This window comes from Zalophus californianus, chromosome 2 (genome assembly GCF_009762305.2).
Source record: "Zalophus californianus isolate mZalCal1 chromosome 2, mZalCal1.pri.v2, whole genome shotgun sequence".
NCBI classification, from domain to species: Eukaryota; Metazoa; Chordata; class Mammalia; order Carnivora; family Otariidae; genus Zalophus; species Zalophus californianus.
In genome coordinates this window covers 182,427,907-182,443,763 of record NC_045596.1, presented here as the reverse complement: position 1 = coordinate 182,443,763, position 15,857 = coordinate 182,427,907, and the positions used below count along the sequence as shown (strand labels likewise).

The following is a 15,857-nucleotide window of genomic DNA, read 5'->3' as shown; positions in this document are numbered from 1 at the left end:
CATGTGTCAGAATTTCCTTCTTAGAATGGAATAATGTTTCATAGTATGTTTGTGCCACATATTATATATCCATTCATCTGTCAATGGACAACTTTTGGGTTTCTTCTACCTTTTGGTTATTATGAATAGCATTATGGACATAGGTGTACAAATACCATATGGACATGGGTGTACAAAGATCCTCCTTTCATTTATTTTGGGTATATACCCAGGAGTGGAATTAGGGGATTGTATGCTAGTCTATTTTTATCTTTGGAGGAGGGGGGGGCACGGCCATACCATTTTCCAGAGTAGCTGTACCATTTTACTTTCTACCAGCAATGCACAGGGTTCCAAGTTGTTCACATCCTAGCCAACAATCGTTATTTTCTGTTTTGTTTCTATAATAGCCATTCTAATGGGGGTGATGTGGTATCTTACTATAGTGTTGATCTGCATTTCCCTAATGACTAATGATGTTGAACATCTTTTCATGTGGTGTTGGCCATTACATATTTTCTTTGGAGAAAGGTCTATTCAAGTACTTTGCCCTTTTTTTTTTTTTAATTAGAGTTTTCTGTTCTTCAGCTGTAGTCATCTCATGTTTATGTTCCAGAATTTTTGGCTATTCTTAGTTACTCTAAACTAATTTAAATTGTTCTTTAAAAGTTCTCCCAAATCCCACTTTAAAATAATCACATGTGGATTTAGATGGGAATACCATTCAATTAATATATTAATTCAGGGAGGAATTAACATGTATATTTACTTATGCAAATCCTTTATGTTCCTCATTTGAAAATTTTTTCATAATATGAGCACTTTCTGATTTATAGAAATAGTGTGTGCATGTCCGTGTCTCCATGTGCAACTACTTTTTATTGCTTAAAGTAAAGGATCTTTTTTCTATTTTTCCTGCTACATCGAAAAGCTGTGGATTGTTTTACAGTATTGATTTGTAAGCAGCTTATCAGGTTTATTTACATAGTTTTTAGATAATAATGCTATATACTGAAGCTAAATTTTCTAACATCTGCATTAGTATTAATGAGAAAAGTCGGTCCTTTTGGGTTAAGTAAAAATGAACCTGCAGCCACAGTTTGGAGTATAATTTATTTCTCCCATAACTTACCATTAATTTTTTTTATCCCTTTGGGTAGACTTATGTTAGCTTTATAATAATTCCCAGCTACTGTAGATAATTAATGTAAAGGTCACCTTCTCTATAGAGTTGTGTTACAAGAACCCAAGTTATAATTATAGCTGTAACATGCGCTCATGTTTTGTATTTTAACTATGTCGGATTGGCATTTTCTGTTCCTGACTAGTTAAGGGCCCTGCCTTATTGATGCTGATATTTTATAAAATACAGTAATTTATATTTTGAGCTATATAAATGAATGTGCAATGTCTGCATTCCAGACTGGCCTCAGTAGTTGTTTTCTTGTCCAGTGGAAATCCTCACGGCCTCGAGCCCTGGCAGGTGCACTAGCTTCCTAAGCTCTTCTCCGATTTCAAACTTGATTTCGAACTCTACCCTGCTGGTCGCTTGCTGGTCACTATGCACACTGCCACCCCTTGATCAAATCCGGGGGGGGGGGGGCAGTGCCAAGAAAGCTGCAGTCCCCCGCCTTCTCCATCTTCCCACCACACCCCCTGCCCCCGCAACAGTTAAGGGCTGAAGTTCTTAGCCTGGCATTTCATGCCATCCTGAACGGTGAACTACCTACCTCTCCAGCCTCATCTTTTTCTTTCCCGTGATGCCTGCACACCTAGTAAGCCACACAAACCACAATCCTATTAAAAAAATTTTAATGAGATACTACGTATTCTCTAGTATTCATAATTATTACTGAAAACATTTGGCAGTGGTTTCTGTAGTAGAATGTCAGGTGTTTCTAGCACCCTATTCATTTGTGCTTTGTGATTACCTTACTTTGCAGTTACCTTACTATGGAGGCAAGTAAATACTTGTGTAGCATAACCGCTCCTGGGAATCCGTTGTCTAGGTTTTTATTAAGATGATCTGTGTCTTCTAATATAGGTAAAATAGTAGTTAAGTTTTTATGGCGGTGGGGGGAGCTTTTTCGGCCTTTTGGCTAAGATCAAGTGTTGTTGTTTTTGTGGGTTTTTTTTTGTCAACTCCTTGAAACTTCTTCAGAACACTTTAATTTCATCAAATTTAAAGAATAGCAGCTCGTTTTGCTCAGTGTGGAATAATCTCATGAAAAACATGTTATAGCTGAATTTATCCTGGTCTGGTTGAGAGTTCAGAGAGAAGAACTTGATTTGACGAGTTGATGTTTCTGTGACCTGGGAAACTGCTCTCATTACTTTGAAGGCGTTTCGCGAGCTTGTGGGACTTACCTTCTTTCCCAGCCTTTCCTTGAGGAACAGAGGAGGACAGCCTGTTACTGAGAGAGATCACTGCATACCTGTGAGTGCCCTGGGAGCTTTCTCCTGGCCAGTGAATCCTTTAACATAACTGTCAGAACAAAGGAGTATCATTCAGGAGTTCATTCTTCAGCTTTAATTTCCAGTCCTAGGAACACACCACTATGGTCTCATGAAGAACTTTCCAGTGGCAAAGGGACTATTTTCATCATGACCATATAAAAGCATCAGTTAAGCCATTGATTTCTGTGTTGTTTTTCCTAGTAAAATTAAAAGGAATGAAGAATACCTAATGTTTGCAGAGGCACAGGAATAAAAATGATTAGAATCTGTTTACTTTAATTGTTGATCCAATTTATCCTTTCTTAGTTTCTTTATCTGATTTGAACATCTTTCATAGTTTCTTTATCTGTTTTGAACATCTTTATCTGATTAAATATTTGACTCCAGTGACTTTAATAGTCTCATTGTTTTGATGTTTTATGTTAGCTTTTATGATAAAATATGCTTATTATAAAAAAATTCACATGGAGTAAGAAGCGTATAAAGGGGAAAAAGCATATAAAGGGTGAAAGGAAAATTGCCCATTTCTGCCTTTTTCCCTCATTGTTCCTTTATGTTCCACTGTGCTTATATTTTGTAACAACCTCATAAAATTCTGGTATATCTTCTAGAATTTTTCAGTATATAGGTAAGTATGAGCTTAAAAAAAGAGGGTAATATTAATATATTTTTCCACATAACATCATTTTATTAGATTTTTAGTTTTACAAGGCATTTCTTAATGATGTTCTCTTGTTAAGTACATTTAATTAGATTTTCCAAGGTGGGTATCCGAGTACATTGCTTGTTGATGAAGCCATACTTCAAACTCAGTAGACTCTCTGTGTGTTACTATCTAAGGCTAAGTGCAAATGCTATCCCTTCCATGTTTTCCCTAGACAAAAGATGGTAATAATTACAGGGTCAAAACAAATCTGTTGTCTCTGTGTTAAGATTCTGCTAACAGCATAAGCTTAAAATAAACCACTGAGGCCAGTAATGCATCTGCAAGTAGATCTTAAATCTTGATGGTTTACGTCTGGGATAGGTTACGTGCTGTGAAGCAAATGGGTAAATACTACCCCTCAGAACCTTGTAAGAGTGGTCCTATAAGGATTTCCTTATTTAAGAATTTGGTTCTCAGGTTACTCAGTTTTTCAGCCCAATATTGCCATGTCTAACTTTTTATATTGGTTATGATATATATGTTTTACTGCTTCTTTATTTGAAGTCCAATTATGGGTACTTGAGGTCAGCTTTGCTCTTCAGTTAAACATGAGGACTGTGGTGGAACAGTGGAATGCCTTGGTTGTATCTCCACTGTGTTTATCATTGCACTAGGCGAGCCCCCTTCTAAAAGGAGGAGCTCAGGTGGCCTCCAGCCTGATGCTGCTTTCCTTCACCTGATGCTTCTGTTCTGCAGCCCAGTAGAGGGAACTCTGGGCTGGTGGTAGGTTGCCTGACTTCCCGGCATCACTGTTACTACTGCTTAGGTGTGTGACCTGAGGAAGCCATTTAACCACCCAAGTTGCTCTCTCATCTGTGAGCTGGGAATAGTGATGGCAGGGCTGAGTTTCAAAGGAGGTAATTCTCTGGTGAAGGAGGCTTTGTTCAGTACCCTCAATGCCCAGGAGTCAGACTAATGGTCAAATGGGGAGGACTCTTGCTAGGTCTACAAGCTGCCATTTCCTGGAGGGGGGGTGGGGCTGGGTGGGGAGGGACAGTGAGCCTTGTGAATGGGGTAGGGCAGGTCATGGCAATCACAGATAAGCTGGCGGGGTGACCTTGTTCCTGGTGCCCGGCTGTATGTTGGAATCAGAGAGGGTGCAGGTCTGTAGTAATTCTGAGGCACACTGAGAAATGTCTGTAAACCCACAGTGCTGTCAGAAACAATGCTATGAAACATCCCTTTCTGAAAAACAAGTTGAGTTTCTAGACTTGTTTAGCCTTGACTGTACTGTGGCTGTAGCCCAGAAATATTCATCTGTTACTTGCTCAACCTTGCTCATTGTTTCCGAGGATGATGAGGACTCGTTATGTTTTTTTCTGTCAAGGGGCCATAATTTAGTAACTGTATATTCTAAAAGATCAGTTTTTCTGTACCTCCAAAAGCAAGTAAAACTGGTGGCTAAATGTAAGTTTAAAAGGAGACATTTTTCTTTATAGTCCTTATAATAATTAGCAAGTAATAGATATTCAAATATTCATCTCCTTTTATCTAGTTAATAGACTGTTTGAGTCCCTTAATATTAACAAAGGACAAATAAGCTTGTAAAAATTAAGTGCTTAATGCTTCAGTGAAGATGAGAGAAGGCATTATCAAAATTTATTGAAAAAAATTCAATAGCTATTACTATCATCTGTATAATTCTACATCTGTGTTTTTTCCAACTTGGTTGAGATCTAATTGACATTTAAAGTGTAAAGACATTTCAAGTGTACATTGTGGTGATTTGATGTAAATTATAGAATGATTTTAGTTATGGAGTTAATTAACATATCCCTCACCTCACATACTTCTTTTTTTTTGTTGAGGACATTTAAGTTCAACTCTTAGCAAATTCCAGTGATCTAATAGTCTTATCAACTATAGTCACCATTTTACATTAGTTCCCCAGACCTTATTCTTCTCACAGCTGAAAGTTTGTCCCCTTCCACCAACCTCTCCCCATTTCCCACACTTTCCTCTTGGCCTTACAATAAAAAGTCATTCCGCAAATATTTATTAAATTTCACTCCATGCTAGACACTTGGCTAGGGCCTGAGGGACAGAATGGAATCAGGTCCTCTTCCTGTTCTCAGGGACCTTAGAGAGTAGTCCGAGAGCCCTACTGAAACAGAGGCTGTCCTGGAAGCAGGTGTGGGTATGGTAAAGGGGGGCGTGGCCCATGGCACACATGGGAGGGTGCCCTGGCAGGAGCAAAGAAGTTCTGATTCTCAACAGTGCTTCTCATGCTTAACGTGTATTCGAATCACCAGGAGATTTTGTTAAAATGGAGGTTGTGATTCAGTAGATCTGGGGTAGGGACTACAAATGAGTGGCAAGGATTTGAAAGAACGGTCAGCTTTGTATTCACCAGGCAAGCTGGGGCACTAGATGGAAAAGAGGCTTAGTTCATTCACAAAGATGGACATAAGCAGAAGAATAGAGTAAAAAGGCCTGGAAAACTAAAAATAAGGGGGGGGGGTGTGTGTGTAGGGATGAGAGCATGGCAGAGCATCATGGGGGAGAGGTTGATCAGAATCAATCCTAGGACTGCCATTTACACCTTTAAAATTAAATATTAAGGGGATTAAGAATAAGATCATCCTATAGATAATGGGGAATCACAGATTTTAGACTGGGTCATGACCTTTTTTTTTTTTTCATGTTCAGGGGATCAACACAATGGACTTGGAAAGGGTGGAAGGACAGCACTTTAGGAGTCTAATACAGTTGTTGAGGCAAATTATAAGGGGGTGAAGAGGATTTGTTGGATTTGGATTGAGTGAAAGAAGATGTCTTTGACAAGAAGCGATGTGCCTCATGAATTAGAATAGTACTTCTGGGTGTCAGAGAGGAAACTACGTTGAGGGGAGCAGAGCGCACACCAGTGTAAAAGAACAGCGTGTGAAAATAAGCAATGGGAAACCTCACTAAAATGAAATTGGAAGGTTGGGCAGGGGGAGCTCTCCTGCCCCGCAACCACTCTGCCCAGAGCAGGACCAACAAAAAGACTAACTTGCAAGCAGATACTACTTGATTATCCCCTCAGGCAGAAGAAAGGCTTCCTCCTACCCGCCCCCCCCCAACAACCCAGCCAATCAGACACCGTCACAACTCAGCCGGTGAAAAGCCACTATACTTCCAGCACCCCCCCCCCCCCCCCCCCCGTTTACTCCAGTGGACTTTTTATTTGTAACAGCCTTCCCAGTTTCCCCGCTGCCCTCGCCTATCCCCGAATAAACTCGTCTTTTGCTAATAAACATAACCGGAAGTTTGAGTTTTACAGTTAACAAGTACAAAGATAAAGCTGGAAATAGGTAGAACTTTAATGTGGGTGATTTTAAATGCCAGATCTAAGGATCTAAGGAGTTTAACATCGTTTTTCTTTATTAAGATGAAAATTTTATGAACAAAATCACTGAACTCCTGCAAAGCAATGAGCCTCACTTCCCAGAAATATTACTTCACTCACTTACGGGCCCATTAGGAATATAGGACACCATCGTTTTTGTGTGAGTTCTTTTTTTAGCTCTTCATATTTTTCAGTGGTGCAATACCCTTAGTATTGAGAGTCTTCATGTTAGATTATATGGGGATGTAGGGACAATTCCAATGTTTTGAGGCTGGGAAAAAGGAAAAATGGATTTATAATTAGCATAAGGGAGAAGGGTTTCGAAGTGTCGAAATTGAAACATTCAGCGAAGAATTTAAAATGTGAGTGGCATTGGTATTCAGAAAGGATAAGTCTGCAAGTGAGAATTTGGGATTCAACCACATGGGTAAGGGTTAGAGTTAAATAAATGAAGAAGATTCTGCAAGAGAGATGTGTATGAAGAAAATTGTAAGGATTGAACTTGGGAAATGCCCATAATCAGGTAGCAGGTGTGAGCATCAGGACCGTGTGATTTCACATGTGCCAGATATGAAGCATACATATTTCATTGCTAAATGGGAACACTTGCAGCAAGAGAAGTTTGAAGGCCATTTTAGTTTGGCAAAGAAGGAGTCAAGAAGAGATGAAAAAAATAATCCAGTGCCACCTCGTGGCAAGCATTAGGCATTTTTTAAATGAATTTTTTTCCCTCCTCAAATGGAATTTTTCTTTCTGTTTGGTTTTTAAGTTTTCATCTATTTTTTTATGTGATAGCCTAGTGTGTGAATGGACTAGTTTGTTTACTTTTTTTTATATATACTTTTTTTTTTTTTTTTAAGATTTTATTTATTTGACAGAGAGAGACACAGCGAGAGAGGGAACACAAGCAGGGGGAGTGGGAGAGGGAGAAGCAGGCTTCCCACGGAGCAGGGAGCCCGATGCGGGGCTCGATCTCAGGACCCTGGGACCATGACCTGAGCCGAAGGCAGACGCTTAACGACTGAGCCACCCAGGTGCCCCTGTTTACTTTTTAATCAACAGTATGAGCAGAAGTCAGAGCTTTGATTATTAACTTTGCCCGAAGCCCCTGTGTCACATGGCTCTTTTGATCTGTCTCTCTGTTACACAAGACCTGAGTTAATTCAGCTTACAGGGTGACAGCTGCCCTTCACATATCCTGATGGTCTCATCATTGCCTCTGCTCTTCTGCCTCTAAATCATCAAAAATACAAAAAACACGTCTATGTAAAGATTGCATGATTCCAAATATTCAGTTTGTATTTTGACTCAGTAGTTAGTGCAGGAGATGAAGTTTTTAAGTTTAAAGCTTTCAAAATGAAGTAGAAACTTTTTTTTTTCTTTAATCCCAAGGAAAACCTACATCCTCGAAAAATGCACAGCCATCTCGGGTGAATTTGCCTAGACCACTTCCTAAATGCAAAGCATCTTTGAAAAGTTCTGCGCTGAGGAGGACGGGAAGCACCTCCTCTATTACCAGCATCCACAGCGATCTGAGCACTTACAGCAATAATTGTAAGTTGGTCTTCTGTCTAACTTCTGGGATCATTGTGATCGTAGGTATAAGAAAAGACTAATGTGCTACAAATAATTACTAGATTTTTGATTCTGTGATTTAGGGGAAAATAGGAGTGCTGCTTCTCCTGTGGACTTTCTCAAAAAGTTTGGCAGGAAAAGCAGATTCTTCAAATGACATTCTTTTTTGGTGAGTGTGTATTCAGTGCTATGAAACACTGAAATATTTATGTGTTGAAGGTACCTGGTTTTGTTTTGTTTTTTTTCGCATGGAGAATTCTAAATTGTATCATTTGAAGCAGTGGTGTTTTTTGGTTTGTTTAAGGAAGGAAAGCAATCTAGGGGCTAAGGGAACCCAACTGGAAATCAGAATAGAGAGAACTTCAGTGTGATTTGCTTTATAAAAGACTATATTTTGTCGATGTATGTTTTATAATCTTATATATTTGGATGCTAGAGTCAGTATAATATGACTAGTATAACTTCAAGCCTAATTTTAAGTAATTTAAACTCAATATTTCTAAAGTTTTGAGTTAAGGTAAATTCTGTTTTCTGAGTATAAAATGGGTGAATTCATTGAGCTGCCTTTTTCATTCGAAAGACGTATTTGGTCTAAGTATTTATTTGCTCATTTCCTTTCTAAATTTCCTCACACCATCATTGACAGATTTATTAATTTGAACAGCTGTGGAGTGTCTGCTGGGTACGGGCACCACGATGGATGCTGTGAGGGATATGGGATATAAAAGAAATGGTCCTTATCTAAAAGGTGGTTGAAGAGGATATTTACCTGGATAACTAGCATACCAGATAAAATAAGATTATTAAGCGTGAGGTGGAAAGGAGGGAAGTTCTCTCTGCTTTAAGGAGGGATCAATTTGTTTCTTGTGCTGGAACGAGGACAAAGTGGAGTTCTAGTTATTGAACCTTCTTCTGGGTGTGGAGCGCTATTACAAGGTTGCCATAAATTCTTCCTTTTTTTTTTTTTTCTTCTTTCTCAAATACCTTCTGCCACCGCCCTGATTGTATGAGGTGAGCGTATGAGGTGAGCGAGTGAGGCTCAGAGAGGTTGTCACTGGCCCAAGGGCACTCAGCCAGCATGGGACAGAATTGAGAGTGTGATTGTGTGGAGGAGAAGGTTTTGAATTAATGGCCGAATTAATGAGCACATTTCTGAGAGGTCACTTAGCAGCAGTAGCTTGTTTCACGTGATAGTAAGTAGCTATGTCCTGGAAACTTTGGGAATATTAAAATGTGTTACTTAAAATTAAAAAGGCTTATTATCCGCTTTATTGTTTCACTTTTAAAGTTGTGGCATAAAATAGGAAAGGTTTGCATGTAGCCAGGAATGTTCTATGGATTTGAAAAGGGAATTCACACGTGTATTATTTTAAGGTTATTTCCCTTGCAGTTCTCTCTGTTTGCACTGTGAATTTTAAAAACAAACTGCCAAAGCAGAATCACCAGTGAGCTCTTCCGAGAGCCGTGTGGCAACGGAATTTGTGACCCTTGGAAGCAGACGCGTTCGGTGGTGGCGCTCTCCAGCCTTTTCCATTGACAGCCATGTTGACTTGGCCACCGTTTCAGTACTGTGTCTGACTCTCCGAAGGAGGCTGTGAAGTGCTTTTGTCCGTTCCTTTTTGTCTTGTAACAAAGGGGTTTACCGTATACCCACAGAGCCTGCCTAGCGGTGGATGCGTTCCTGTTGCAGATTAAGCATTCAAATCAATGAGTCTTTTCTTGCTTTGATTTGCTAGCTGGTTTAATTTGTTTTGGGTAGTGCCTTGGAGCTTCCAGATTTTTTTTTTTTTCCCTCCATTCTAATTCATTAAGAGCAAGCATGAGGGATAGGAGAGTGAACATGGCTGCAGTTTTTCCTGCTTAAGATTGCTTTGATCTTTTTAAATGACTGTACCAGGAGGATTTCGCAGTTGTACAGAGACGGATATTTCTTCAAAAATATTTATCAATTCTACACTCACCCCACCGGCTGGTTCAGAGAGGCACTATGATGCTACCTTATTAACACTGCTGGTCCTGGGATCCTACAGCCTTTGTATAGTTCCTTTGTTAGCCACGCTTACTGGGAAAAGAAGTAGGTCGACGATTTCTGGTTTGATTCTTTTCTTTGTAAGCATGCTTAAATTTTATTCAATAAATTGATTTAGCATCTCTTGATTGTTATTTTTATAACTTGTAATTTGTCGATTGTAATATTGGCATATTTACATTTAAGTTGTGAATGGTTCTAAATAGAACCAATTTTATTCTATATTTTCTGTGTTTTCAGACTTAATATAATTCAGTGGCATTGTCGACATGCCGAGTACATGAAATGACCTTATTATTAAAGACTGTTTGGTCTCATTTCTGATAAAATAAGAAGTAGTTTTCTTTATGTAGCTTATAGTTGTATGAGTATAGAAAAATATTTTCGTAGAATTAAAACATCATTTCTTTGATTATTTTACTCATTATATTCAAAGATATTAAAGATGCGTACCTTTTAAAGATTACTTTAAGACATGAAAAATCATTTTGAACTGAATTTTTTCCTATTTCTGATAATGATGGGTCATGTGAGGAAATAATCTTTTGATCACCATTTGGATTCATACTGAGTTAAGCATTTAAACCCCTTTCAAGAGTGTGTTCTTGCTTTGCTGCTCATTTCTTTGTATTTGCACAGTAGCTTCTCTGTCAAATGTGCTCATGCATAGATTTTAAACATTCATAAGCTCTCCCAGACTCCGCTGACGTCCAGTTTTTAAGATCATTGGATAAAAATATATATTGTAGGTCTTGAAGAGAGTAGATGGTTTGAGGGCCATTGTGTATGTGTGGAAGGAAGCCTTTAGTGAGTGTGTAATTTTGCCCCCTTACGGATGTGAAATCCAAAGGCTTCCTTCTTCCCGTTTGGGCACACACACACACACACAAATATGTTTATTTTTGAGACAGATGGTGAGGGGGGAAATGCAAGAGATGCACACCAAAGCTATTTGTACTCTTTTGGAATTTAGAAGAACAGGAGGGTGGCTAAAGAAGTGGAGTATTCTTGACCTTGGCCTTCATGGCCAGCCCTGGCTTAGCTGGTGTGATACATAGAAAAGGGCGTTCACCTCAGATTCCTCCTAGTGTTCCTGCCAACTCATGGGAAGGTGGATGATCTTCCACTCTCTTAGCCTCAGGATCCTCACCTGAGGAACAGGAGGGCAGTACGACATCATCTTAAAAATCCTTGCAGCAAAAATGTTTCTGACCACTTCAATTTCCTTCACTACAATAAGATGGTGTCTAATAGTTTGGAAGGTGGGTGTTTGAGTTGTTGAAGTGATCAAGCTGATAGAAGGATTCCTCTTATTTACCTGCAGGGTGATGGCGGGTGAGTACTGTCTCACCTGCCCACACTGGTCAGTTGGTCAGAAGTACCTGAAGTAGATTGTTGAAAGGTTTTCACGCTGCTTCCAGGGTCGGAGCAAAAGTTTGTGTTTGACTAGTGATGTCTGCCGTAGGTAAAGAAGGGGATGCGAGGCAGTGGATGTACTCTGGCTCTGTATCACACACTTAATACTTATGCACATCCAAATAGACTATTAAATAAGAAAATGCTATTATCTAGACTGGCATTAATTTTGTCTTCATTTTTGCAGTGTTTTTCTGGGGGTATATAGGAGACATTCTTGTTACTACACGGTTGAGTAACTTTGCTTTTGGAATTTGGAAGTGTAGACTTCAGTAGTGACTTGATTTCAAGCCAGGTGGGCAGATGATCTGGCACAGTAGGTAGCCTTATACAGATCAACAAAAAGAATTCCAGAAATAAGCAGAATGTTGGCTCTGCATATATACATAGCTCAATAAACAAAACTAATGCTAGCCAGAATGTAGTATGAAATGTTAGTTTGCAAATAAGTCTGGAACAATGAGAAGCCCTTCTGTAATAAGAAAATAATTTCTTTTGCCTAGGCTTCTCTGAGAATCTCTTTGTACTCTCTTCAGACTCCATTATCTCTCTTACTCTCTTTCATTTGAATCACACTTGGACTATGGGGAAATGAAACTAAGGATTCCAGAGAATCTATTTTTCTGGCATAATTGAAGCCAATAGAACCAAGGATCACAACAGAACAGGGCAATTTTAAATTGTTATTACAGCTGCTGGGACCTGGGCGACCGCATGTGGGATATCACATATTGACTCTTCAGACAAACTGTCGCTCAGGGATCGCGGCCCCTCTTGCACTGTGCTGAGGAGAATTTTGAGGATGCTTGTGGCTTCAGTGGGACTATAATAGAAAAACCTACAGTTCTTCCCTCCTATATCGGGAAAAGCCAGTCCTTCCTTCTGTGTGTCTCCTTGACTTTCACACTGGTACCCCACTCACAGCACTTCACTCTGGTCACTAGATGTGTGGCAGTTTCTGCCACAGCAAGCTGTTCCTTGGGTGGTCTTCAATCCTGACACCATCTACTGGAGATGGCAGCAGATCCCACAGGTTAAGGGCTCACTCCTGCAAGACTGGCCCCAGCCCCCTTCAGATGCCAGTCACAAGTCCAGGTTGTCAGCTGTACTTCTCACCAACCAACTGTAAATGGGAGATTCCAACGGCTCCTATCTTGGGTATGATAAATATGCTAGAGCCGCACACAAAACTGAAGTAAACACTTACTAATAAATGCCAAGTTATTATAAGAGGGTGTAGCAGAGGATATAGGTGAACATCTAGATGGAATTGATGCACAGAGCAAGGTATGCAGGAAGGGTGAAGTGTGCCTCCCTTCTGCAGGTGTGCACCGATTCAGAAGCTCTCCCATCTCCATAGTTGGAGATTTTTATGGAGGCTTCCATAAAAGGGCATGATTGATCCTTAAGTTCATTTTTAACCCTTTGCCCTTCTCAAGAAAGTGGAGGGCAGGGCTCAAAATTCCAAGAGTCTAAGCATGGCTTGGTCTTTCCAGTGACCAGCCCCCATCTGGGAACCCACACAGAATCACTTCATTAGAACAAAAGATACTCCTGTCACCAAAGAAATTACAAGGATTTCAGGAGGTCTGTGCTAGGAAATGGGGGCAGAGACCCAATATATATTCTCTATTATCTCACAGGTACTGAGTACCGTATTTGTTTAGTGAGGGCCCTGTGAGAGCATATGTACCATTTCCAAACTTAATTTCAAACCCACTCATTTATATATAGAGAGATGTAGGGACTCATAGCTAGGCAGTGGCCAAGTCAGGACCAGAACTCCGAGATCATGGATTCCATTCCATTACTTGAAATTATGGGCACTTTCTCCACCAAACAGTTTATTGTTTGGATATGATAGCTCTGGACAAGGGAAAATTTAGATACCATCAGGATACCCACCCAATCAGCCGCCATGGTAGGAACTGAAATAGAGGGCAGGAGAAATATTTTCAGGATATCATGTCTTACAGAGAAGTACATCCTTCAAGTGAAGTTTACTAGAAAGTAACGCACCAACAGAGTATTTAGGGGATTGAAAGATGGGTAATTGTTGGTCATAACAGTGTGTGCAGCTCAGCATAGTTTGTTCCCACCACTAGTGAACTGGGAAAGAGTGAAAGTGGGAAGTGTGTACAGTAGATGATCAGAGAGAGAGGGAGTGTGTGTGTGTGAGAGAGAGATTGTACCTGGTCAACTCAGAAATTTTATCCTTGTATATGGATTTTGACCCTCCCATGTTAGGAAGTTGATGATAGATCTGGTGCTGGATCCAGTGTTTACCCCGAGCCTGATGAGTGGCAGTTTGTTTCCGGGACAACACCTCCTGTCTGTGTGTGACAGCCAAGGGACAGGAGTATTGTGCCTCATGAGAATTTTGTCTTGTGCTTTAGTGAAAAATCCTTTTAGTCTGTTCTTTGGAAGCTGAAGGTCCTTTGTTTTTAAAGCTGAGAAATGAAAAGTATGAATGAATTTGGGATCATATGATTTTTATATTAGGTCTATAAATTAAACTCAGTTCAGTTTTTCAAAATCTGAATAGGTGATTTATTTGCTCCTGATGAATTTAAAAGATGTTTCAAGAAAAGTAAGACTGAAATCCAGATTGTCAGAATACATGATTAAGACTTTAATATCATTTACTTTCTTTTGAAATTTTGATTTAGCAAAAGCAAAAATGCAAATTGAAACCCAATATCCATTTTGTATGAAAACCTAAAAGATACGCTCTCTAAAATTTTGCTTCTGTTAAGACTGTGAAGTCCTTTCCCACCCATCCTTAAAAAAGTTATGTTGAATTTTATAGTAGTAGTCTCTTCAGTACTATGATTTATGTTAGCTCCCTGTAATTTTCAGCTTGAGAAAGGCCAAGTCTTTGGGTTCTGGGGAAAGAGAATTGGAAAGAAGGTAGGAAACTGACAGATCTCTCAGTAGGAGGGAAGACTCTGTGTTGATCTCACCTAATATGGGAAATGTTATATGGGCACAGGAAGAATGAACAGATGGCTCATTGTAGAGTGATTTGACGTAGATCAGGGAGAATAACAGCATGTCCTTACAGGTTTAACTGACATCTATAAACACTGTTCTAGGAGTTAGGATGTATAACCTAGTGAAAAATTTCTGTTCTTATATTTATAATTATAAATAAGGTAGAATCTCACCCTTTTCCAGTGTGAAGTGAAGAAAGGAATCAAGGTTGGTAATAAAGAAATTTATGATTATGTGTTGAGTATTAGAATAGAACTGGATGCTTAGAACTAGGAGTTGAACATCTTTGAGAAACAATAAAAAAAAAAAAAAAATCAGTCTGGTTTGGTGTCAGGGAATTCTTGGGAACCAGGCAGTGAGTGAATGCACCTGTAGATTTCCCCTCTGGCCCAGTGAGTCTGTGGTGATATAAAAATGCCAGTGGTTTGTACAGTTAGCAAGGGGACATGGATAAAAAGATTAACTTTTATGGGGAAAAGGGACCAGAAAACTTTCCAAGTATTTTCTTTTTCTTTTTTTTAGATTTTATTTATTTATTTGACAGAGAGTGAGCACAAGCAGGGGGAGCGCCGAGAGGGAGAGGGAGAAGCAGGCTCCCTACTGAGTAGGGAGCCCAACATGGGGCTTGATCCCTGGATCCTGGGATCATAACCTGAGCTGAAGGCAGACGCTTAACCAGCTGAGGCACGCAGGCACCCCTCCAAGTATTTTTGTTTGGATTTTTCTTTCCTTGGATATGATGGGAAAAGGACCAACTGCTGGGTTTATACTCTTGAGTGTTGTGTAACGTGGTAATCTCTTAGGAAAAGCCAAACAGTAATATTAAAAATCCTTATAGGAGCTAAGCTTCTGGGCAGTGTATTTTTTCAAAGATGATTCAGTTATAGGGAATGGTGAATTTAGAATGGTGTTTTAAGGAAATGCTGATTTTTTTTTTCCCCCCCTTAGGTCATTGCTGCTAATTTTTTTTAATACCACTTAAGGAGGTTTGCAGTCGTTTGTTTTGTTTTGTTTCAATCTTTACACGCTGGTACTATTTTTCAAACCTTCACTCTGACTGTTTTGACGCTTCGAGATTTTAAAATGTAGACTCCCCCTGCCCAAAACACTAAAATAAATGATGGTAATGGTGTTACATTCCTAAAGTAGCCACAAAGCCCACTTAACCATACCATAGCAGAGGAACACTATTTCCTAGGACCTCGTTATGGATAAAATATACCTTCAGTGAAAACATAATATGAAAATGCATTCTCATTTGGAGTTCAGAGTGTAGGAAACAAGCCCTGTTCCTTTCTTTGTCCTCTACCCTTTTCCCTGCACCCAAAGACAAATACAAATCTTAAGGATTCTATAGAAGGTTTGGTTTC

General features: G+C 39.5%; 1 protein-coding gene across 5 annotated transcripts in view; it reads left to right on the top strand.

The window, feature by feature from the left end:
- MTUS1 (microtubule associated scaffold protein 1) overlaps positions 1-15,857 on the top strand; it is a 166,624-nt gene that overhangs the window by 78,559 nt on the left and 72,208 nt on the right. For 4 of the 5 annotated variants that reach the window (XM_027598756.2, XM_027598755.2, XM_027598753.2 and 1 more), the window contains one exon: positions 7,866-8,027. In XM_027598756.2, the coding sequence (XP_027454557.2) occupies positions 7,866-8,027 (162 nt within the window). Of the gene's footprint in view, positions 1-7,865; positions 8,028-9,642; positions 10,123-15,857 lie in introns of those variants that run through there. The other variant, XM_027598757.2, reaches the window with a different exon arrangement.